The 25,551-nt window shown below is 40.7% G+C and overlaps 1 protein-coding gene across 2 annotated transcripts in view; it reads right to left on the reverse strand.

The window, feature by feature from the left end:
* The window catches only part of COLGALT2 (collagen beta(1-O)galactosyltransferase 2), a 139,656-nt gene that overhangs the window by 1,149 nt on the left and 112,956 nt on the right, over positions 1-25,551 (reverse strand). The window contains exons 9-12 of one of the 2 annotated variants that reach the window (XR_011073645.1): positions 24,392-24,524; positions 23,151-23,278; positions 13,793-13,999; positions 9,331-12,300 (exon numbers count right to left, since the gene is read on the reverse strand). Coding sequence is in view for 1 of the 2 variants with exons in the window: in XM_068541389.1 (XP_068397490.1) it covers positions 12,024-12,300; positions 13,793-13,999; positions 23,151-23,278; positions 24,392-24,524 (745 nt within the window). In the remaining variant the exon portion in view is untranslated. Of the gene's footprint in view, positions 1-9,064; positions 12,301-13,792; positions 14,000-23,150; positions 23,279-24,391; positions 24,525-25,551 lie in introns of those variants that run through there. The other variant, XM_068541389.1, reaches the window with a different exon arrangement.

Raw genomic sequence — 25,551 nt, forward strand, 5'->3', positions numbered from 1 at the left:
AGACTCTCTCTCCAGAAGCTTTGCATGGATGCAGTTTGGTGTGGGTGGGATCTGACTGCCTAGCTCTGACTCCCAGCCCACTTACTATCTTAGGCAAGTCATTTAGCTATTGCTTCATCTAAAAAGTGGGGATTGAAAATAGTTCCTACCTCTGGAGTTTCACGTAGAATTACACTACACAGCGCACGTAAAGAAAGCACTTCTCTCTGGCGCTTACTTTAAGAGTTCACTGCTGTTATTCCTGGGAAGCTCGTGGCCGAAGGGGAGGGCGTGCTGTCTTCCTAGAAGCCCTCCAGCCTCCTTCCCTAATAAGCAGCCACACAGGGCAGATGTGACACTCAGACATGGGACTTCAGATGCTTGAACAGCACCCTGGGAAAATCGAGCCTGCTATTGCTTTGGGGGAAGACTGACTCATGGAGCCGGAGGGCAGCCAGGGCTCCTGCAGCTTGCTCCACAGCCCCGCTCCAAAGAGGCTGGGGAGAGGGGAGTGTGGGCCCAGCGCAGCCCCGACCACGGTGCCTCCTGGCGGGGCTGAGGCTGCACAGGGACACACACTGGATGGGCTCGGAAGGGAGCCACTGGCCCGTGTGAAACAGCCCTGAGCTGGAGCATCCCCCCCCCCCCCCGGAGCCTAAGGTGATTCCTGTCAGGGTCCCCACCTTTTTTGGATTCCTTCTGTGGTCAGGGAGGGACAGTCCTCTCACCAGAAGCTGAGCCCCCGTTCCCCTGTCCTCCCAGACCTGTATCTTTCTTTCCCTGCAGAATGGGGCTCTCTGCTCTGACCCTCCCTCTGTCCAGGGATGACTCACATGCAGGACAGTGAATTGTTGCTGTTCCACAGGCACTGGGGGCCCCGGGCATCCCAATTATTCCTTTGCATGCTGTCCAGCTCACTGCCACCTCAGCCTCTCCCATTGTTGCAAGTTTGCAAGGATAAAATAGTCATTTTAAGGACTTGGGTTGCCACTTCCATTCCAAGCCTCTCTTCTACTATATTTTTTCCCTCTGGTTCCCTCCCTTTCCAGCCTGTGCACCAGCCTCACTTCTCCACTAATGAGCCTGAATCTGTTTTCTTATCCCCCTGCCCTCGCACTTCTCTCCTGGACTTGAACCTCTGTGCTGTGCCCTGGAAGCTGCCTCTTTCCTCTCCCCTCTAATTCCCTAAGTCCTGCACCCCTCATCTGTCCCCTCCCGGCTCAGCTGTGGGCATGGTTTCCTCCCTGTGCCCATCCTAAACAGTAATATCCCCTTCAAGTCTTCCCAATTCGTGCTGGCATTTTACAGAGCAGTTAAAACCCTTCAGACCACACCATCAATACAAACATCTCAACTCCTGTCTGAGGGTCTTCCCCAAACTGCCAGTTCCCTTTGGGAGAGGACACTTTGTCACAAGTTATTTTCTAAGCTTCTCTGAAGAACGGAGAGAGAGGGCTGTCCAGGACACTGAAAATCACGTTCCCTCATGAGCAAGAGCCCCAGACTCCTGCCCAGCCTCCCCTAGAACAGGAAGCACCCAGAGGAGCCCCCTCTGGACCAGCGGGGTGGGGCACAAAGCTGGTGTTCAGACATAGAGATTTGGTCAAAGTGCCCACAGCAGAGGAAGCCAAGCTGAAGAAACTCCAGGGAGGGGCAGAAAAATAAACTCAGTAAATTAAAAATAAAGAGAAACCAGTGTTCAGAGGTGATCCTTCATTCTTTCCATCCCTTTTGAGGTCATACGGGAGGGCGGCTTGGGGCTGTGAGCGGCCTCCCTGGTGTGGCAGGAGGGACCCGAGCTAAGATCATCTCAATATCAGTACACCTGTGGGTGGAGGCAAAGACACAGGCCATCCTAGGCAAATCTACAGACCAGAAAGGAAGCCACTTTCCAGCCCAACAACAAATTTTAATGGAGCCATTCCACCACTTGCCTGGAACCCATTCAGTATTTAATAATTCTGTCAAATTCTTCCTGAAAGCACACCTAAACTCTTCATGCTGCAATTCAAGCCATTTCCTCATTCCGTGTGCATAATAAGAGAAGGTACCATTTTCTCCTCCCACTAGGAAGCCTGCACAAGCCTCTAAACCAGCCTCACCCACCAGGGGGCAGACACCAGAAGCAAGAAATATACAGTCCCACAGCCTGCGGAACTAAGTCTACAAATACCCTACCCTGGGACCAGCTGGTCCCCAGACACTGGGTGATGAGAGGGGAGTGGACTGCTGGGACACATAGGTCATCCCCTACAGCAGGGGCCACTTCTCCAAGGTCAAGAAACGTAACTAACCTTCCACACATATAAAAATACAAATAGAAGTTTAGACAAAATGAGATGGCAGAGGAATAAGTTCCAGACGAAGGAACAAGATAAAACCCCAGAAGGATAACTAAGTGATGTAGAGATAGGCTATCTACCTGAGAAAGCATTCAGAGTAATGATTGTAAAGATGACCCAAGAACTCAGGAAAAGAATGGATGCACACAGAGAAAGAAGTTACAAGAAGTTTTTAACAAAGAGTTAGAAAAAATAAAGAACAACCAAAGAGAGTTGAAGAATACAATAACTGAAATGAAAAATACAAGAAGGAATCAATAGCAGAATAAATGAGGCAGAAGAACTGATAAATGAGCTGGAAGACAGAGTGGTGGAAATCACTGTCATGGGATAAAATAAAGAAAAAAGAATAAAAAGAAAAAAGCACAGTCTGAGAGACCTCTGGGACAATATCAAACACACCAACATTAACATTATAGGGGTCCTAGAAGAAGAATAAGAGAGAGAAAGAGCCTGAGAAGATATGTGAAAAGGTAACAGCTGAAAACTTCCCTAACATGGAAAAGGAAACAATCACCGAAGTCCAGAAAGCACAGAGAGTCCCATACAGGATCAACACAAGGAGGAACACACCAAGACACATAGTAATCAAATTGACAAAAATTAAAAATAAAGAGAACATATTAAAATCAACAAGGGAAAAACAACAAATAATATACAAGAGAATCCTCATAAGGTTATCAGCTTATTTTTTAGAAGAAACTCTGCAGGCCAGAAGAGAGTGGCATGATATATTTAAAGTGATGAAAGGGAAAAACCTACAACCAAGAATACTCTACCCAGAAAGGCTCCCATTCAGATTTGATGGAGAAATCAAAAGCTTTACAGACAAGCAAAAGCTAAAAGAATTCAGCACCACCAAACCAGCTTTACAACAAATGCTAAAGGAACTTCTTTAGGTGGAAAAGAAAAGGCCACAACAAGGTACAAGAAAATTGCAAGATGGGAAAGCTCACTGGTAAAGGCAAACATACAGTAAATGTAGGAAATCGTCCACAGACAAATATGATTATCTAAACCAATAATTGTGAGAGGATGAGAGTACAAATGCAGAATCTTGAAATGCATTTGAAATGAAAAGACCAGCAACTTAAAACAATCATATATATACACAAATATCAAAACATACATATATCAAAACCTCATGGTAATGGTAAACAAAAAAATGTATTAATAGATATACACACAAATAAGTAAACAGAATCCAAACACAACACTAAAGATAGTCGTCAAAATACAAGAGGAGAGAACAAAAGAGGAAGGGAAGAAAAAAGACCTGCAAAAACAAATCCAAAACAATTAACAAAATGGCAATAAGAACATACATATAGCTATGTACATGGATTAAATGCTCTAACCAAAAGACAGATAGGCTGAAGGGTTACAAAAACAAGACCTATATATATGCTGTCTACAAGAGACCCACTTCAGATCTAGAGACACATACAGACTGAAAGCGAGGGGATGGAAAAAGGTATTCCATGCAAATGGAAATCAAAAGAAAGCTGGAGTAGCAGTACTCATATCAGACAAAATAGACTTTAAATTAAGACTGTTACAAGAGACAAAGAAGGACACTACGTAATGATCAAGGGATCAATCCAAGAAGAAAATACGACAATTGTAAATATATATGCACCCAACATAGGAGCAACTCAATATATAAGGCAAATGCGAACAGCCATAAAAGGCGAAATCAACAGTAACACAATAATAGTGGGAGAATTTAACACCCCACTTACATCAATGGACAGAACATCCAGATAGAAAAATCAGTAAGGAAACACAGGCCTTAAGTGACACATTAGACTGGATAGACTTAATTGATATTTATAGAGCATTCCATCCAAAAGTAGCAGAATACACATTCTTTACAAGTGCACATGGAACATTCTCCAGAATACATCTCATGCAGGGTCACAAAGCAAGCTTCAGTAAACTTAAGAAAATTGAAATTGTATCAAGCATCTTTTCCAACCACAATGTTATAAGATTAGAAATCAACTATAAGAAAAAAACTGCAAACCGCCCCCCACAAACAAACACCTGGAGGCTAAACAACCTGCTACTAAACAACCAAAACAATATGCTACTAAACAACTAATGGGTCACTAAAGAAGTCAAAGAGGAAATAAAAAAGAATACCTCGAGACAAATGAAAATGAAAACGTAATGATCCAAAACCTATGGGACACAGCAAAAGCAGTTCTAAGAGGGAAGTTTATAGCTATACAAACTTACCTCAGGAAACAAGAAAAACCTCAAATAAACAACCTAACCTTACACCTAAAGCAACTAGAGAAAGAAGAACAAACAAATCCCAAAGTTAGAAGAAAAGAAATCATAAAGCTCAGAGCAGACATAAATAAAATAGAGACTAAAAAACAATAGAAAAAAATAAATGAAACTAAAAGCTGATTCTTTGAAAAGATAAACAAAATTGATAAATCTTTAGCCAGACTCATCAAGAAAAAAAGGGAGAGGGCCCCAAATCAATAAAATTAGAAATGAAAAAGAAGTTACAACCGACACCACAGAAGTACAAAGGATCATGAGAAACTACTACTATCAACTACATGCCAATAAAATAGACAACCTAGAAAAATGGACAAATTCTTAAAAAGGTACAATCTCCCAAGACTTAGCCAGGAAGAAATAGAATATATGAACAGACCAATCACGAGTGCTGAAATTGAAACTGTGATTTTAAAACTCCCAACAAACAGAAGTCCAGGACCAGATGGCTTCACAGGGAAATTCTATCAAACATTTAGAGAAGAGTTAACACCTATCCTTCTGAAACTATTTCAAAAAATTGCAGAGGAAGGAACATTTCCAAACTCAATGAGGCCAACATCACTCTGATACCAAAACCAGACAAGGATACTACAAAAAAAGAAAATTACAGGCCAATTATCACTGCTGAACATAGACACAAAAATCCTCAACAAAATATTAGCAAACAGAATCCAAAAAGACATTAAAAGGATCACATACAATGATCGAGTAGGATTTAATCCCAGGAATGCAAGGATTTTTCAATATACGCAAATCAATCAGCGTGATACCCTACATTAACGAATTGAAGAATAAAAACCATATGATCATCTCAATAGATGCAGAAAAAGCTTGATAAAATTCCACATCCATTTACAATAAAAACTCTCCAGAAAGTGGGCACAGAGGGAACCTACCTCAACATAATATAGGCCATATATGACAAACCCACAGCTAACATCATACGTAATGCTAAAAGCTGAAAACATTTCCTCTAAGATCAGGAACAAGACAAGGATGTCCACTCTCGCCACTATTATTCAACATAGTTTTGGAAGTCCTAGCCATGGCAATCAGAGAAGAAAAAGAAATAAAAGGAATCCAAGTTGGAAAAGAAGAAGTAAAAGTGTCACTGTTTGCAGATGACATGATACTATACACAGAAAATCCTAAAGACACTACCAGAAAACTACTAGAGCTCATCAATGAATTTGGTAAAGTTGCAGGATACAAAATTAATATGCAGAACTCTGTGGCATTTCTATACACTAACAATGAAAGGCCAGAAAGAGAAATTAAGGATGCAATCCCATATATCATTGCATCAAAAAGAATAAAATACCTAGGAATAAACCTACCTAAGGAGGCAAAAGACCTGTACTCCAAAGACTATAAGACACTGATTAAAGAAAAATCAAAGATGGTACAAATAGATGGAAAGATATATCATGTTCTTGGATTGGAAGAATCAATATTGTCAAAATGACTATTATGCTACCCAATGCAATCTATGAATTCAGTGCAATCCCTATCAAATTACTAATGACAGTTTTCACAGAACTAGAACAAAAATTTTTTAAATTTGTATGGAAACACTAAAGACCCCAAGTAGCCAAAGGAATTTTGAGAAAGAAAAATGAAGCTGGAGGAATCAGGCTCCCTGACTTCAGACTATACTACAAAGCTACAGTCATCAAAACAGCATGGTATTGGCACAAAAACAGAATATAGATCAATGGAATAGGGTAGAAAGCCCAGAAATAAACCCATGCACCTATGGTCAATTAATCTATGACAAAGGAGGCAAGAATACACAATGGAGAAAAGACAGTCTCTTCAATAAGTGGTGCCAGGAAAACTGGACAGCTACATGTAAAAGAATGAAACTAGAACATTCTCTAACACCACATACAAAAATAAACTCAAAACGGATTAAAGAACTAAATGTAAGACCAGATACTATAAAATTCCTAGAGGAAAACATAGGCAGAACACTTTTTACATAAGTCGCAGCAACATCTTTTTGGATCCGTCTCCTAGAATAATGGAAATAAAAATAAAAAAACAAATGGGCCCTAATTAGACTTAAAAGCTTCTGCACAGCAAAGGAAACCATAAACAAAAAGACAGCCTACAGAATGGGAGAAAATATTTGCAAATGATGCTACTGACAAGGGATTAATCTCCAAAATATATAAACAGTTCATACAGCTCACTATCAAAAAAATAAACAACCCAATCAAAAAATGGGCAGAAGATGTAAATAGACATTTCTCCAAAAAATACATACAGATGACCAAAAGCACATGAAAAGATGCTCAACATCACTAATTATTAGAGAAATGAAAATCAAAACTATAATGAGGTACTACCTCACACTGTTCAGAATGACCATCATCAAAAAGTCTACAAATAATAAATGCTAGAGAGGGTATGGAGAAAAAGGAATCCTCCTACACTGTTGTTGGAAATATAAATTGGTACAGCCACTATGGAGAAGAGTATGGAGGTTCCTTAAAAATCTAAAAATAGAGCTACCATGTGATTCAGCATTCCCACTCCTGGGCATATACCTGGAGAAAACCATAATTGGAAAAGATACAAGCACCCCAGTGTTTATAGCAGCAGTATTTACAATGGCCAGGACATGGAGGCAACCTAAGTGTCCATCAACAGATGAATTGATAAAGAAGATGTGGCACATATACACATATATATGTGTATATATATGATATACACACACATATATTACACAATGGGATATTATTCTGTCATTAAAAAGAATGAAATAATGCCATCTGCAGTAACACAGATGGACCTAGAGATTATCATACTAAGTGAAGTAATCCAGACAGAAAGATAAATATCATATGATAGCGCTTATATGTGGAATCAAAAAAAAAATGATACAAATGAACTTATTTACAAAACAAATAGACGCACAGACATAGAAAACAAACTTACAGTTACCAAAAGGGGAGGCGGGGATAAATTAGGAGTTTGGGATTAACATATACATACTACTCTATATAAAATAGACGACCAAAAAGGACCTACTGTATAGCACAGGGAACTATACTCAATATCTTATAATAACCTATAATGGAAGAGAATATAAAAAAAGTATATATTCACATACATATACACATACATAATTGAATCACTTCACTGTACATTGAAACTAACATAACATTGTAAATCAACTATATTTCAATAAAAAAAATTTTTTTAATTAAAAATTAAAGAGAAGGCACCATTTTCTATGTAATCTGTTAACACAATGTACTAAAACCTATCATTTCTCTCTTTTCCAAGCAGGCAAAAACAAAACCATAAACAACATACTGGCCACCACTGGCCAGACTCTTCACCCTTGTCTCAGCCACTCTGCTCGATTTAGGGAATGCCATCAGCCCACTCACAGGGAGGCCCCTCCCATGTCACTGCTCTCTCCTCCTGGCTCCCCTCCTACTGACACATTTAATCAGGAAGTCTCCAGGGGAGGAAGGTTCTCTCTGAGATAACAAACATCCCCACAAAGCATAAAATATGGGTGAAATGATTATTTCCAAGGCTGCCTGTGCTGAGCTCTCTGACCAGATCATCCATGACATGCTATTTTATCAAATGACCAGCCTCACTTTAACTCTCACTTTGTCATTAGTTAAATCCTCACTGAATTAATTTCTTGTCAGTCATAAAGATCACTTACTTGGAAAGAATGTCTTGAAAGCACATTGTAGAAGCCTCTTGGGAAAACTCATCTTTATCTTACAGTTACTAATTAGATGGATTTGTTCCAACTGTAAGTGAAAATATTCCCATGTGCATAGCTGAATGGGAATTTTGTTTCCGACACCAACATTTTACTGGAAATCTCTGCATTGTCTGTCAGGAGAGTAACCAAACTTAGAATTTCCCCCAGAAACAATGGCCTCTGCATTCGTGAGGATAGTCTGGAGCAGGAGGGTAGCTGCCTTGCCTTGCCATCGTTATCGGGTATCAAGACTGTCTCCTGTCAATAACCCCAACACATAGCTGACTCTTCAGTCCTACCCAGCTCCCCATCACTCCCTAGTAGGCCCTTCCACAGCCCCATACCTTCACAGTGCCTGGAAACCATTCCCACCCTCTGTGCCCAACCCTCCTCCCTCTCCTAAACTCCCATTCATGCTCCCAAACCCAACACAACTGTCACATTCCCAGCAAAGCTGCCCCCATGGCCCCTTCCTCAGCAGAACCAGGTTCCCTGGGTCCTATGTCCCCTTTTCTTCCAGCCTCTGAAAGAAAGCCATCCTGTTTACATGGCTTCTCCCTTGGACCATAGACCCCACAGCAGTAGGGAACTTTTCTAGACCTCTGAGCAACTCAGTGCCCAGCACAGGGCCTGACACAAGGGAGCGCTCACACCTGGTTTTTGAGGTTTTGGGGGAGCTTGAGCTGAAATACAGGGGGTCATTGAGGCCAACATGGGTTCTCCTTTTTTTGCCCCAAGATAAATCTCTTTGCCCTGGGACAAGCATTTCAGTATCTTTTGATGAATGGATAGATAGGCTGACCAATAGCACAGAAATGCAAGATGAAACCTCCGTCATCACCCTCCCACTGGAGGCCTAGAATCCTTTTTGGCTTACCCACCTCTCCAGCAGTCTAAAACATCTCTCACTGAACAGGAAGGCTGGTGACCACCCTCTGTTCTTTGCCACAGGGATTGCATAGCAGCGATGATTACCTTTGGCCTCTGACATCCTTGGCCAGTGCAGACCTGGAAATTCCAGCAGTGTTGGCTGTTGACCAGCGTTGGAGGAACCAATGAACAATCATAGAGTTGCACGTTTTTTAATTTTTCACAAAGTGCTCTAGAAGGCAAGTAGTTTATCACTTCCCCACCCTGAAATGACAGAGCATGAAAGACAGTGTAGGATGCTGGGATGCTGGCTCTTATTTTCCAGAGTTCCTGGAGCAGGCCCCAGTGAACAAAGCAAGGCCCGTGCAGTGTGTCGTCTGCATATTGTAGACACTCAGTCCACACTCAGCAGCACCAGCACTGCTGAAGTCAGGGCCATCCATCCAGAAGATTACACCTTGGATCTCAAGATCCAGAGAGGGTTTAACTTCCAGAGGCAGACAGCAGGTGCCATGATGGAGGCAAAGTCCTCTGACACTGCGAAGGTCTAATGTCTTGACTTAAGGCTAGACGGGAGGCAGGAAAGAATAATGAGGTCAAGGAATCCCTGGATTGCTGAAGAGATGACCTTCTAAAGAAATGCTGCGTCTGCAGCTCACAATGTTCACAATGAAAGAACACTGCTTGGGATTCTAGACCTGAGTGGAGAAAAGCAACGGCTGGGCTAACAGAGCCAGAATTTTATTCACAGTAGAACAGTCCTAATCTAAAATTCTAGAATTTATGAACAATGTCTTTTAAGAATGAGAATTCATAAACCCACCAGGCCAGCTGACAGGGAAAAAGAAAAAATAAAACACCAATATTCTCTATGAAACATAACCACACAAAAATTAATTAAATCTTCCTTCACTCCCAATACCATAGCCACTGCCCACCCCTTTAAAAAAAAAAAACATGAAATTCACACACATTTGCACACACTCAAATACACAAACGAAGTACAACATACCCAAGGAAACCTTAGGAGTCGACTAAGGGTTTTTCACTAGCTCCCCAGATGCTCTGTTTTTCTAGACAAAGAGTCAAGCTCTGATAGCTAAGTCTAAGCAGTAAAAATCAGGCAGCTGAGATCCCTTCCCTCAGTCTCCTGGCTTATTGGTCAATGCAGAAGAACCAACCATAAGTCAAGAGGGAAGGCCAAGGCTGGTGTTCTGTGAAAGAAAGCCTGCCGGGTTGTCCTGCAGCCTGGGGCCCTCATGGGGAGCAGGGAGCTTGGTGCACCCAGCAAGGCCACCCACGGGTTCTGCTCCAAAGCATGAAGCTCAGAGTCAACACCCAGGACACGGAGAGAGGAGCGTGTGTGGATGGGATGCTTGGGGAGGGGATTTCTGGTGACCAACTTTTACTGCTTGCAGGCATGAGAACAGAAACCTAAAGCAAACCATCATGAGATATCCAAGGATCACAGATCGTGGAGCTGAAACAGATGATGTAGTCCAGCTCTGCATTTTACATAAAATCCATTTATGAAGAAAGCAGAGAGGTGGTCTGCCCAGGATCCTGACTCCAAGGATTCCCTGGTTGTTGGTCTAACTCAGTTGATCAGTCCATTGTTTCTAACCAAGGTCTCTCACCTGAGGTGGAGAATCATTTGTTTCCAGAAGGTTAGAATCTCCCACTCAACAGGCCTCCCTGTAAGAGTCAGGCTGGGAAATGCAGAAGAACCAGATTCTGGAACCAGCGTGTCTACACTCACCACTTCCCAGGGGGCAATAAAAGCCTGACACATATGTTTCTCTGCCTTATCCTACAGACATTTCCCCCACATTTTGTAAAATAAATAATTCAAAATAGAATGAAAATCCCAGGCAAGGACTGTTTCTGGCCTGAAAACGTGCTCTGCCTCTTAAGAGTGACTCATAAAACTCACACCTGCAATTCACTCCCAGGCTCAGGGAGGAGGGGACAGTCTGACGTGCTGGGGCAGCACATGAACCCCCGGGACAGCAATTACACACCAGTCCCAGCTCCTTATATATTAAATTTATCTTCATAAATAGAGCATCCCAACTCAAGTGACCATAATAAAGAAGGCCAAAGTTTGAGTGTTTTCCTCAAATATCTACGAAACTATATCCTCACGGCAAATGGACACCTCTTCATGGGAGCTTCCATTGCCATGATAGTCAAATGCCAAGTCACACACAGACCCAAATACCCATCCCTGTTGGGTAGTGGGGACTAAGATGAAAAAGTCACTTTGCAATAAGGCTCATGGCAAATGCCTTTAAAGAAAAAGCCCAATTAATTTGATTTTAAATGATCTGATTCCCCCTCCCCCACACCCCGAACTTGGAACATACTCAAGCTTTCAAGGTCACATCTATGACATAAAATGGGCCCACTAGACCAATAGATGTGGTCCAGTTGACTTGGCTGCCAGGCCTACCCATTTATTGATGTGATAGTGTGGTGATCACCTTTCCCTTGGACGAATCTCTGAGCCATGCTGTTCAACCTCAATGTGGGAACCAGTATCATATGGGTAATGAACTGAGGGACAAGGTGTCTGGATTGAAGTTCATCTTAATGGTTGCCATAAAGCCTATTTTCTAGCCATCTAGGAAATTTGGGTTTAGTTTCCCTATTCTCTTCCCCTGTCAAAAACATACTAATTTTGATCAATCACATTAGACCACTTTGGTTAGATGATCGTGACCACGAAAAGAAACTGGAACAAACATATCAACAGCCCATTAGGAAAACGAAAGGGCAGTAAACCCCCCATGGAGCCCTCATAGCTCATCTCTCGAAGGCACAGTGTCCAGGGAGGTTGGCGGTGGCAGGGCCTCTGTGTTCTTGGCATTGCGGTAGATGTGACCTTGCTTCCTGGACTTCCAGGCATGTGTCCTGTCCCAGTCAGTGGCCACTGTCTCATTGTCCCAGATGGTTGAGGTCTCCGTGTCACTCAGATACCCTGGCTGGCCTGTGTAGTGTGTTGGGTAGATGAGCAAGGGTTCTGCAGAGAAGGCTTTCAAGTCCCTGGATTCGTAATGCTCCATGTACTCAGCACTGAAAACAAGAGGTGTACAGGTGGGTGAGGGGGCAGGACACTTACAGAACAGGGGAAAAGAGCCCTACTTGTTATCTCTTAAATTCTCATAGATTCATTTGATTATTTTTCAAGTTGTGTCCTGTGTGGAAAATTTTAGTCTACGAACACAATACAGTTTTCTTTAAAAGCTTTCAGATGGTCTAAACAAATGCACAAAGAAAAAGGTCAGGATGTTTCTGTTGTATTTGGATAGACTAGTTTAAAAATGAATTTCAGGTCTTATTCTAAAAATTAAGGATTAAGCTCTGTTGGACCATAATAATAAATAAATGTGATCACTTTGTAGAAAATGCTCTGTTCCAGGATTAATAAATTAGGCGGCTGGGAGCTGGATGGCAGTGAAGGGTTGAGTGATGTGTAGGCTTGGAGGCACACCAGTGTGGCTTTGCATTCCAGCGACAAGTGAGTGTAAAGTGGAGGGACGACTTGCCCTCCCTCCCAGGGCTCCTGTGCAGATTACATGAGGTGACATCTGCTTGGCTGCTAGGTCTCAATTTCCTTTCTGTTGAGGGGATGATGACTGACCTCCATGTTTATGTTGGGAAGCAGAGATAAAAATCAGTCTCCGACATGTTGTCCATCTTTACTGAAGACAGGAGACAAAATGAGCAAGATGCAGGACAAGAACACTCAACTGCTAACATGAAGACCATCTAGGGAGGAATCACCCAGCAACTGAGAGAAGAAGCCAAGGTTAGAACCTGGTCTTCTGCTCCAGTAATGAATTTAAGGAAGCATTGATCAAGCAGCTATTATGTATAGAGTTTGGACTAGGCTCTAAGGACACAGAGATAAAAGATGGTTCCTGCCTCAGGGGCTCATAGGTTATTGGGGAGACTGACACATAAACCCGTAATTTACCATGCCCTTGATAAGCACTAGGTCAGAGTGAACTCCCGGGCTACAGGAACCCTAGCATCACACTGCCTTCTTCTATGGACACCTTGCTCAGAGGCCACCTCCACTCTCCCTGAGCCTCTAACACATCTCTGTGATTGCAGGTATCACAATATATCACAATGACTGTTCTCGAGTCTGGGTTCCTGACTAGCCTGTGAGCTACTGCCTGGCCAACAGTACACACAATGAACTAAGAAATGAACAGAAAAATCTGAGGTGTTTAGGAAGATGACCTTCACCTTGAGGTGCATATGGGTTTATGGAAGTAAGAAAATCAGAGATGAGAGGACTGAGCAGATTACGTCCAGTTAAACTACCCGCTGGGTATTAAAGAAGACTCCTATGCAAGACTCACCATTTCTGCCTCACCTTCCCCATCTGTAAAAGGGGATAATCACTCAAATCGGCCTCTCTGGGTCATGATTATGGAAAGATCATGTAGGAAAGTAGTACCCCTTAAAAAATATTAAGTATTACCCAGAAACCAAGTAGCATAATTCATGAATGGATTGTGCTCAAGGGATAGGCAGGCAGTTCAGGGTAACTCACACAGGATGCTTGTTGTACATGATTGGCAGAAACTCATCCACTGGTAGCATCTTCCCAAAAGGATTAGCTCCAACAAGCTTCTGTGCTCCTTCCAGAGAGATGACATAGCCCAGAGTCCAGTAAGAATAGTCAGCTTCGACCAGATTTACCACATTGGGCACAGCTTTCTCTGGCTCTTTTAGTTGCATCCTCTTCCTGCCAATATAACTAAAAGGAAATGGGTGGAGGAGAAAATTCCAATTTTAGTATTAGACATCCATAAGAATGGAGCACAGCTTTGCAGACTTTTGAAAGCTTGGACCAAGTGTGTCTTATTTAAATGTATCACACAACAAGGCAAATCACATCAACCATGGCTGTCATCTCCCATCAACAGGGCCATTTCTGTGGCTCCACTTATCAACATCCCAACTATTCTTGCCTAGCAGACTGTTAAAGTGTGAAAGTTGAGATGTAGAGATTAAAAGATCTTTCAGAGGTTGGAGACAAGATGGCAGAATAGAAGGACTTGAGCTCACCTCCTCTTACAAAAACACCAAAATCACAACTAACTGCTGAACAACCACCAACAAAAGACTGGAACCTACCAAAAAAGATATTCTACATCCAAAGATAAAGAAGAAGCCACAGCAAGATTGTAGGAGGGGCGCATCTGTGATACAATCAAATACCATACCCACTGGGTGGGTGACCCACAAACTGGAAAATAATTATATTGCAGCGGTTCTCCCACAGGAGTGAGAGTTCTGAGCCCCACATCAGGTTCCCTGTTCTGGGAGCTCTGACATTAGGAGGAAGAGCCCCCACAGCATTTGGCTTTGAAGGTCAGCAGGGCTTGATTATAGAAACTCCACAGGACTGGGGGAAACAGAACCTCCACTCTTGGAGGATGCACAAAAGGTCTCATGCACAGTGGGAGACAGGGCAAAAGCAATGACTTCAGAGGAGCCTGGGGCAGAGCTACCTAATGGTCTTGGAGGGTCTCCTGAGTAGGCAGGAAAGAGGCTGTGGCTCACTGTGGTGACAAGGACACTGGTGATGGAGGTACTGGGGAATACTCATTGGTATGAGCTCTCCTGGAGGCTGCCATTTTGACACCAAGAACTGGCCCCACACAAGAGCCTGTAGGCCTACAGTCTTCCTGAGCCCACAGCTGCCTCCAAACACACCCCTTGACACAACCCTGACCACCAGAGAGACAAGACCCAGCTCAACCCACCAGTGGGCAGGTACCAGTCCCTGCCACCAGGAAGCCTGAACAAGCCTCTAGACCAGCCTCGCCCACCAGGGGGCAGACACCAGAAGCAAGAGGAACTATAGTCCTGCAGCCTGTGGAAGAGAGACTGCACAAAAAGTTAGGCAAAATGAGATGGCAGAGGAGTACATTCCAGACGAAGGAACAAGATAAAACCCCAGAAGAGCAACTAAGTGAAGTGGAGATAGGCAATCTACCTGAAAAAGAATTCAGAGTAATGATAGTAAAGAGGATACAAGATCTCAGAAAAAGAATGGAGGCACAGACTAAGAAGATACAAGAAATATTTTACAAAGGACTAGAAGATATAAAGAACAAAGTTGAACAATGCAATAACTGAAATGAAAAATAGACTAGAAGCAATCAATAGTAGAATGAATGAGGCAGAAGAAAGGATAAGTGAGCTGGAAGACAGACAGCTAGAAATCACTGCTGCAGAACAGAATAAAGAAAAAAGAATGAAAAGAAATGAGGACAGTTTAAGAGGCCTCTGGGACAACATTAAACTCATAAATATTCACATTATAATGGTCCCAAAAGGAGAAGAGAGAGAGAAAGGGCCTGAGAAAATATTTGAAAAGATAATAGCTGAAAGCTTCCTTAACATGGGAAAGGAAGCAGTCACCCAAGCCCAGGAAGTGCAGAGAGTACATAGAGGATAAACCCAAGGAGGAACATGCCGAGACACATAATAATCAAATTGAGAAAAATTAAAAACAAAGATAAAATATTAAAAGCAATGAGGGAAAAGCAACAAATAACATACAGGGAATCCCCATAAGGTTATCACCTGATTTTTCAGGAGAAACTCTGCAGGCCATTAGTGGCATGATATACTTAAAGTAATGAAAGGGAAAAACGTACAACCAAGCATACTCTACCCAGCAAGGCTCTCATTCAGATTTGATGGACAAATTAAAAGCTTTACAGACAAGCAAAAGCTAAGAGAATTCACCACCACCAAACCAGCTTTACAACAAATGCTAAAGGAACTTCTCTAGGTGGAAAAGAAAAGGCCACAACTAGAAACAAGAAAAGTATGAATGGGAAAGCTCACCAGTAAAGGCAAACATACAATAAAGGAAGAAAATCATCCACACACAAATATGGTATCAAAACCAGCAATCATGAGGAGACTACAAATACAGGATATATGAAATGTACTTGAAATTAAGAGACCAGAAACTTAAAACAATCTTGTATTTATATAGACTGCTATATCATTGTAACCACAAACAAAAAAAAATCTACAATAGATATACACACAAATAAGAGAAAGGAATCCGAACAAAACACTAAAGATAGTCATCAAATCACAAGAGAACAAAAGAGGAAAGGAAGAACGAAGACCTACAAAAACAAATCCAAAACAATTCACAAAATGGCAACAAGAACATACATATAGATAATTACCTTAAATGTACACGGATTAAATGCTCCAACCAGAAGACATAGATGGGCTGAATGGATACAAAAACAAGACCCATATATATGCTGTCTACAAGAGACCGACTTCAGACCTAGGGACACATACAGACTGAAAGTGAGGGGATGGAAAAAGATATTCCATGCAAATGGAAATCAAAAGAGAGATGGAGTAGCAATTCTCATATCAGAAAAAATAGACTTTAAAAGAAAGACTATTACAAGAGACAAAGAAGGACACTACATAATGATCAAGGGATCAATCCAAGAAGAAGATACAACAATTGAAAATATATATGCACCCAACATAGGAACACCTCAATACATAAGGCAAATGCTAACAGCCATAAAAGGAGAAATCAATAGTAACACAATAATAGTGGGGGACTTTAACATCCACTTACATCGATGGACAGATCACCCACACAGAAAATCAGTAAGGAAACACAGGCCTTAAATGACACAATAGACCAGATAGACTTAATTGATATTTATAGAGCATTCTATCCTAAAGCAGAATACACATTCTTTTCACGTGCACATGGAACATTCTCCAGGATAGATCACATGCTGTGCCACAAAGTAAGCCTCAGTAAATTTAAGAAAATTGAAATCACATCAAGCATCTCTTCTGACCACAACACTATGAGATTAGAAATCAACTTCAAGAAAAAAAACAAAACAAAACAAAACACAAAACGCGTGGAGGCTAAACAATGTGCTACTAAGCAACCAATAGATCACTGAAGAAATCAAAGAGGAAATCAAAAAATACCTAGAGACAAATGAAAATGAAAACGCATTGATTGAAAACCTATGAGATGAAGAAAAAGCAGTCCTAAAGGGAAGTTTATAGCAATACAATCCTACCTTAGGAAACGAGAGAAATCTCAAACAACCTAACGTTACACCTAAAGCAACTAGAGAAAGAAGAACAAACAAAGCCCAAAGTTAGTAGAAGGAAAGAAATCATAAACCTCAGAGCAGAAATAAATGAAATAGAGACAAAGAAAACAATAGAAAAGGTAAATGAAACTAAAAGCTGGTTCCTTGAAAAGATAAAATTGATAAAACGTCAGCCAGACTCAACAAGACAAAAAAAGGGAGAGGGCTTAAATCAATAAAATCAGGAATGAAAAAGGAAAAGTTCCAACCAACTCCACAGAAATACAAAGGATCACAAGAGACTACTACTATCAACTATATGCCAATAAAATGGACAGCCTAGAAGAAATGGACAAATTCTTAGAAAGGTACAATCTCCTAAGACTAAACCAGGAAGAAATAGAAAATATGAACAGACCAATCACAAGTACTGAAATTGAAACTGTGATTTAAAAACTCCCAACAAACAAAAATCCCAGACCAGACGGCTTCACAGGCAAATTCTATCAAATATTTAGAGAAGAGTTAACACCTTCTGAAACTGTTCCAAAAATTGCAAAGGAAGGAACACTCCCAAACTCATTCTATGAGGCCACCATCACCCTGATACCAAAACCAGACAAGGATACTACAAAAAAAGAAAATTACAGGCCAATTATCACTGATGAACATAGACACAAAAATCCTCAACAAAATATTAGCAAACAAAATCCAACAAGACATTAACAGGATCATATACCATGATCGAGTGGGATTTATCCCAGGGATACAAGGATTTTTCAGTATCCACAAATCAGTTTGATACACCACATTCACAAACTGAAGAATAAAAACCATTATGATCATCTCAATAGATGCAGAAAAAGCTTTTGATAAAATTCCACATCCATTTATGATAAAAACTCTCCAGAAAGTGGTCATAGAGGGAACCTACCTCAACATAATAAAGGCTATATATGACAAACTCACAGCTAACATCACACTTAATGGTGAAAAGCTGAAAACATTTCCTCTAAGATCAGGAACAAGACAAGGATTTTCACTCTTGCCACTTTTATTCAACGTAGTTTTGGAAGTCCTCCACAGCAATCAGAGAAGAAAAAGAAAAGGAATCCAAATTGGAAAAGCAGAAGTAAAACTGTCACTGTTTGCAGATGATATGATTCTATACATAGAAAACCCTAAAGCTGTTACCAGAAAACTACTAGAGCTCACCAATGAATTCTGTAAAGTGGCAGGATACAAAATTAATACACAGATATCTGTTGCATTTCTATACACTAGAAACGGAAGGTCAGAAAGAGAAATTAAGGTTACAATCCCATTTACCAACGCATCAAAAAGAATAAAATACCTAGAAATAAACCTACCTAGGAATGCAAAAGACCTGTAACTCCACAAAGTATAAGACACTGATGAAAGAAATCGAAGATGACAAGACATACCATGTTCTTGGATTGGAAGAATCAATACTGTCAAAATGACTATACTACCCAAGGCAATCTACAGATTTAATGCAATCCCTATCAAATTACCAATGGCATGTTTTACAGATTTAGAATTAAAAATCTTAAAATTTGTATGGAAACACAAAAGACCCTAAAGAAAAACGGAGCTGGAGGGATCAGGCTCCCTGATTTCCAGCTATACTATAAAGCTACAGTAATCAAAACAGTATGCTACTGGCACAAAGAGAGACATATAGATCAATGGAGCAGGATAGAAAGCCCAGAAATAAACCCACACACCTATGGTCAATTAATCTACAACAAAGGAGGCAAGAATATACAATGGAGAAAAGATGTCCCTTCCATAAGTGGTGCTGGGAAAACTGGACAGCTACATGTTAAAGAATGAAACTAGAATATTCTCTAATACCATACACAAAAATAAACTCAAAATGTATTAAAGACCTAAATGTAAGACCGGATACTATAAAACAGAGGAAAACAGGCAGAACACTTTTGGACATAAATCACGGCAATGTCTCTTTGGTTCCACCTCCTAAAGTAATGAAAATAAAAACAAAAATAGACACATGGGGCCTAGTTAAACTTAGAAACTTTTGCACAGCGAAGGAAACCATAAACAAAATAAAAAGACAATGTACAGAATGGGAGAAAATATTTGCAAATGATGTGACCTACAAGGGATTAATCTCCAAAATATACACACAGCTCATGCAGCTCAGTATCAAAAAAGCAAACCACCCAATCAAAAAATGGGCAGAAGATCTAAATAGACATTTCTCCAAAAAATACATACAGGTGGCCAAAAGCACATGAAAAGCTGCTCAACATCACTAATTATTAGAGAAATGCAAATCAAAACTACAATGAGGTATCAACTGACACTGGTCAGAATGCCCATCATCAAAAATTCTACAAACAATAAATGCTAAAGAGGGTGGGGAGAAAAGGGAACCCTTCTACACTGTTGGTGGGAATGTAAATTAGTACAACCACTATGGAGAACAGCATGGAGGTTACTTAAAAATCTAAAAAGAGAACTACATATGATCTAGCAACCCCATTCCTGGGCATATAATCCGGAGAAAACTGTAATTCAAAAATGTACATGCAGCCAATGTTCAGAGCAGCACTATTTACAAGAGCCAAGACATGGAAGCAACCTAAATGTCCATTGACAAAGGAATGGACAAAGAAGATGTGGTACACATATACAGTGTAATATTACTCAGTCATAAAAAAAGAATGAAATAATGCCATTTGCAGCCACATGGATGGACCTAGAGATTATCATCGTAAGTGAATTAAGTCAGACAGAGAAAGACAAATATCATATGATATCACTTATATGTGGAATCCAAAAAAATGATACAAACGAACTTATTTACAAAATAGAAACAGACTCACAGACTTAGAAAACAAACTTATGGTTACCAAAAGGGTAAGGTGGAGGGGAGGGATAAATTAGGAGGTTGGGATTAACACACACACACTACTATATATAAAATAGATAATCAACAAGGACCTACTGTATAGCACAGGGAAATATACTCAATATTTTGTAATAACATATATGGGAAAAGAATCTGAAAATTATAACTTAATCACTTTGCTATACACATGAAACTAACACAACATTGTAAGTCCATTATACTCCAATATAAAATAAAAATAAAAAACACTTCATGACAAAAAAGGTCTTTCAGATCATTTCCCAAAGATGGTATAGGATTTCTAGCTGTGTTTACAGTGGTTGGAAAGGCCAGATGTGAGAATCCTGAGTTTGCTTTCAAGTCCCCAGAGTTTCAGCCTGGGGACTTGATATTTTCTGCACAGTTCTCCAAATTCTGGTGGTAAACATAAGACAGAAAATGCTTTGGGAAAGATACAGTCCACAGTAAAAGACCTAGGAAGCCAAGAGTAGCCCCAAGGGGGTTTCCTCCAGGGGAGAATAAATGACAACACCTGCCTGGCTTTCTCCCTCTCACCAGCTCTGCCTATGCTTCCTCCTGGGTCCTGTCTTCCATGAACAACTTCTGCAACACAGGATGTACCCTCAGCCATTCCTACCTTCCCTAGTCTACTCATGCATCTGTGATCCATTACTTTTGTCTGGAGCCTAGTCGTTTCCGCTTGCCTGGACCAAGTTGAGGAGGTACGGCTTCCCACCTGCTAGGTAAAGCTGACTTGCTCTATTTTGCCCTAAAACTATCTCTTTCAACATTCAAGGGATCCCACTTATCGAAACATCCTAGGATTTGTAGAATAAGTCTATGTTCACCTTCAGTTCTTCTGAGGACAAATATACCTGTCTCTCAGCCACTGTCTCTTCAGAGCAAAGAGCCTGAACTTCTCTCATGTACCAAGTGGAAGAGAAAATCCTACTGAGCCCTTGAGATGTGGCCAGAGTGACTGAGGAACTGAGTTTGTACTCAATTTATTAATTTTACTAAATTTAAATTGTAATTAAAAAATTGAAGATGTATAAAATAATATTTTCTGTTAGACAAAATGTATTATTTCAGTAGGACTACAGTTTACTTCAACAGTTGGAAATTTAGCGTCTGGATTGAGATGTGTTATATGCATAAAATACATACTGGATTTTGAAGACAGTATGAAAAAAAGAATATAGACTATCTCATTAATAGTTTTAAAATATTGATTATATGTTAATATTTGATATGTTGGATTCAATAAAATGTATTATTAAAGTTAATTTCACCTATTTTTATCTTTTTAATATGATTACTAGAAAACTTTAAATGATGTTTTTCACATTATATTTCTACTGACATGCTGCCCTAGATGATTTCAATGGCTTGTTCTATTCTTCCCACTTACTGTTTTCTTTTTCTGGAGAAACTTAACACTGCAGTCACAGACAGTCGATCTGGTTTCATGTTTTGAGTTCCAATAACATTTGCCTTATTCATTTCAGAAAATGAGATGTGAAAAATTTGAAACCACTAATTCTTTATGATTACATAATAGATTTCAATGGAATATTTGGACTTGATCAGTCTGGGAAATTTAGGAAACATCTTTTTTTCCTGTATCCTTACCAGGACAATAACTTTTCTTTCTTGGATCTGTTGGTACTTTGTCCTGAGAAATGCATCAACCAAATTGGAAGTGAACTGGGATGTATGTCACCTCTAAGCCTTAGAATCCCCAAGTCCAGTCCTCTGTGATTCCAAGGCTTAAGTGAAAATCACCTTTGCACATGTCATGTAAGCACAAAATAGCTTTCGGGCTCCATGCCTGTGGGGCCTTAACCACAGGCTGCAGAGCCATAGATTCAGAAAGGCTGAGGTGCGGGGACATCTGGAGGATTTTAGGAACAATGATCTGAAGAGACAGTGCACAATCTAATCACATGACAGGGTGCCAGTCTCTTTATTACATAGTCCTGGGTCTATTTCCCACAGGTTACTTGAGCCATTACTGGGTTTCTTTTGAGCTCGGAATGGTACATTTTCTAAGAGAACAAGTATTCCACCCGGGCCCATAGTTAAGTTTCCCTCTGAGGATGGGAGGAGCAGAGACAGCTTGTCTGCTGCAGCTGCTCCGAAAGAACAGCCTCTGATTTGATGAAACTGCCTTTGACACAGAGCTGGGAAGTGAACATAATGCTTGGGAACTTTCTGCCTCATTGGAGAGAAGTAAAAAGTGTCATCTTAGCGTAAAAAGAAAAAGAGAGAGCAAGAGAGAGCTCAATTCCCAGAGGTAGCAGACAACGAGCATTAACTAAATTGTCAGTTCGGAGCCAGTACTCCCTTGATGAGCCTGGTTTTTCTAAGACAGCCTCTGAGCCTCCACTAAGCCCGACTTCAGTGTTCTCCCTGTTTGCACAGCTTCCCTCCCCAACAGGAGCTCTCCCACTGACCTCCCAAACCTCCCACACCATCAGAGGCTACAGAGGAAACCTGTTCTCCTGGGAGATGAGGCTCAAGTGTGACACAGGAACCTTGCCCTTGAATGCGTCCTCCCTCTACATACTCCCTCCATGTACCACACTGGTTCATGAGTGGATTTCTGCTGTGTTTCCAGGTGAACACTCAGTCTGAAGGCCCCTGATCTGCAGGCAGACTCCAGGTCTCAAAGAATCTCCCAAAGTTTCTTTCGCACCCTGAAGAGCATAGAGATGCAAAATCCAATGGTTATCCTCTACTCACTTCTTGTTTCTGGGAACATTTATGGAGAGAAAACCAGGTAAATGGAAGCTTGAGCTGCATCTCCTACAAGCTGGGGCTCTCTGCCCCTTGGAAAGAACTGAAAGCCTCTCAGTACTCTTTGAACAGCTTGTCATCTTGTCACTCACATCAGTTCCCAATCCAGCTGGACTCGATCAATATCATCCATCAGCTTCATGAGCTTCTTCTTAAACTGATGTTCAAAACGCACATCATCCTCAATAACAAGACTCTTCTCCAGCTCTCGGTCAATTACCTGTAAAGGTCAGTGGGAAGATACCCTATGAAAAGTTGATACTTATTTATCTAATAAAAAATAGGTATCAAAAAGTCAAAAGTATAGTAGCACAACATGTAATAGCTCATAACTGGAATCTAAGCAAAAGTCCGTCAACAGTAAAATGGATAAATAAACTGTGGTGTATTTACAGCAATGAGTGTAAATGATCTACAGTTAAATGCAAAGTTATAGGTGAATCTCACAAATGTAATGTTGAGAGATTGAATGGAACCATATGGTGTGTACACATAATAAAAGGATAAATGTAGACAAAACTATTCTGTGCTGTTAGAAGTCAGGAGAGTGGTCACCCTTGGGGAACTGATGGCTAGGAAAAAATACAGAGAAGGGCTGTGCTTCTGGGGTGATGGTAACCAGTTTCTTGATGTAGGTGCTGGTTAACCTGGCTGTATTATTTAATTTGTGAAATGTCATTGGCCAGGATCTTATGATCTACATATTTTTTCCTATAAAATTTAAAGTTTATAAAACAAAGTTTCTTGAATAAAAAAGATAGGCATAGACTGGATCATTAAAAGGGAGAAGGCCCTTTCAAGAGGACTTTCTTTGGGGACTCTCTTTTCTTGTGGGAACTGACCCTTAACCAAGAACCCCACACTTCAATACCACCCCTATCAACGTCTGATCTGTAAGACAGGGGTTCAAGACCTGGCTCTGCCCCTTCTTGCCTGAACAAAATAACTATTTTCCCTTGGGTAAAATGGGCCCATCTCTCCTAACCCATCTCACATGACTTCCGGGTGATTTCTTATACTGAGTCACTTAATAAACGATGACATGCTAGCTAAACACAAGGCACTCCTACTAAGGATGAGGATGCATCACTAGGAGTGTGGTCCCCAGAACGTGGGTGTCTTCCCCTATCAACATCCCAAGTGGCACCAAGGCTGCCCTTCCTTGTTTGTCACTGGCCTTGTGTCAGAGGGAGACATAAGGCAATGACAGCTTCCAAGCACACTCCCAGAACAGTTATGGGTTCACTTTATATCTGGCCCTAGTTCACCTACAAGGTCCCACTCTCCTTCCTCCTCATTAAAGAACTGCACATTGAAATGAAGCATTATTTACCTCTTTCCAGACAGAGTAGTGGCTAAGGAAGCAGCCAATTTCACCCCTAGTTAGAGGCCTGGAGGAGTAGGGATCTCGATATCCAGGCAGCATTTCAATATTCAGGGCCTTCAGCTGGCTTGTGTTGAGTGCCCTGCAAGACAGAACATGCCCCAAAATTAACAGGTTGAGAGGCCCCCACCACAGAAGCCAGAAGGAAGAGTTCTGCATATTCCCCAGAGCCTTTTTGCACACTGAGAAGGACTCCTCATGTTTCCCATTATTCCTTAGGAGTTCCTCAGGGTTAATGTGTTGTGGTAGCATTATGAGTTTTGTGAAGACCAGAAAGGGTCTTATACTTTATATACCCCTTGCAATGCCCAACACAGTTCTTAAGTATCATCACTATTGACAACTTTGAAAAAGTATTTTCCTAATGAAGGAGAGTGGCTAATAGAAAGCTTAAATACTATTAAACACTGGAAGGGATGAGGACAGGAAGGAATCAGAAGAGAAATTGTGTGCATGTGTACATCTTTCCTTTGGACCTAAAAAAGGTTAAAGATAAAAATGCAGAGAGAATCCTGTAAGCAAGAGAGAAGTGACTCACTACATACAAAGTATTCTCAGTAAGATTAATAGCTGATTCTCATCAGAAACTGTGGAGGCCAGAAGGCAGAAGATTGATAATATTCAAGCGCTGACTGAAAGAGACCATCAACCAAGAATTCTATATCTAGTCAAGCTAGCCTTCAAAAATGGAAAAATTAAGATATTCTCAGATAAACAAAAACAGTGTCACTAGTAGATCTGCTCTACAAGAAATACTAAAGGGAATCCCTCAGGCTGACATGAAAGGAAACTAGAGAATAACTCAAATCCACATAAAGAAAGAAAAGCACTGGTAAATATAACTGCATAGGTATCAATAAATACAAATAATATAAGTGTTCTTTTGTTTATAACTTTTCCCCTTATCTGATTTAAATTATAGCTGCATAACGCAATAAGAGCAAATAATGTATAAAGAACATTATGTATAAAGAAATAATTTGTGTAACAATAGAACAAAGGAGGGGGGAAGGAATGAAGCTATACAGTAGCTAAGTTTTTATATAGTATTGAAGTTAAGTTGGTATTTTTTTATTGAGGAATAGTTGACATATAACATTAGTTTCAGG

Source organism: Eschrichtius robustus, chromosome 3 (assembly GCF_028021215.1).
Source record: "Eschrichtius robustus isolate mEscRob2 chromosome 3, mEscRob2.pri, whole genome shotgun sequence".
NCBI lineage: Eukaryota > Metazoa > Chordata > Mammalia > Artiodactyla > Eschrichtiidae > Eschrichtius > Eschrichtius robustus.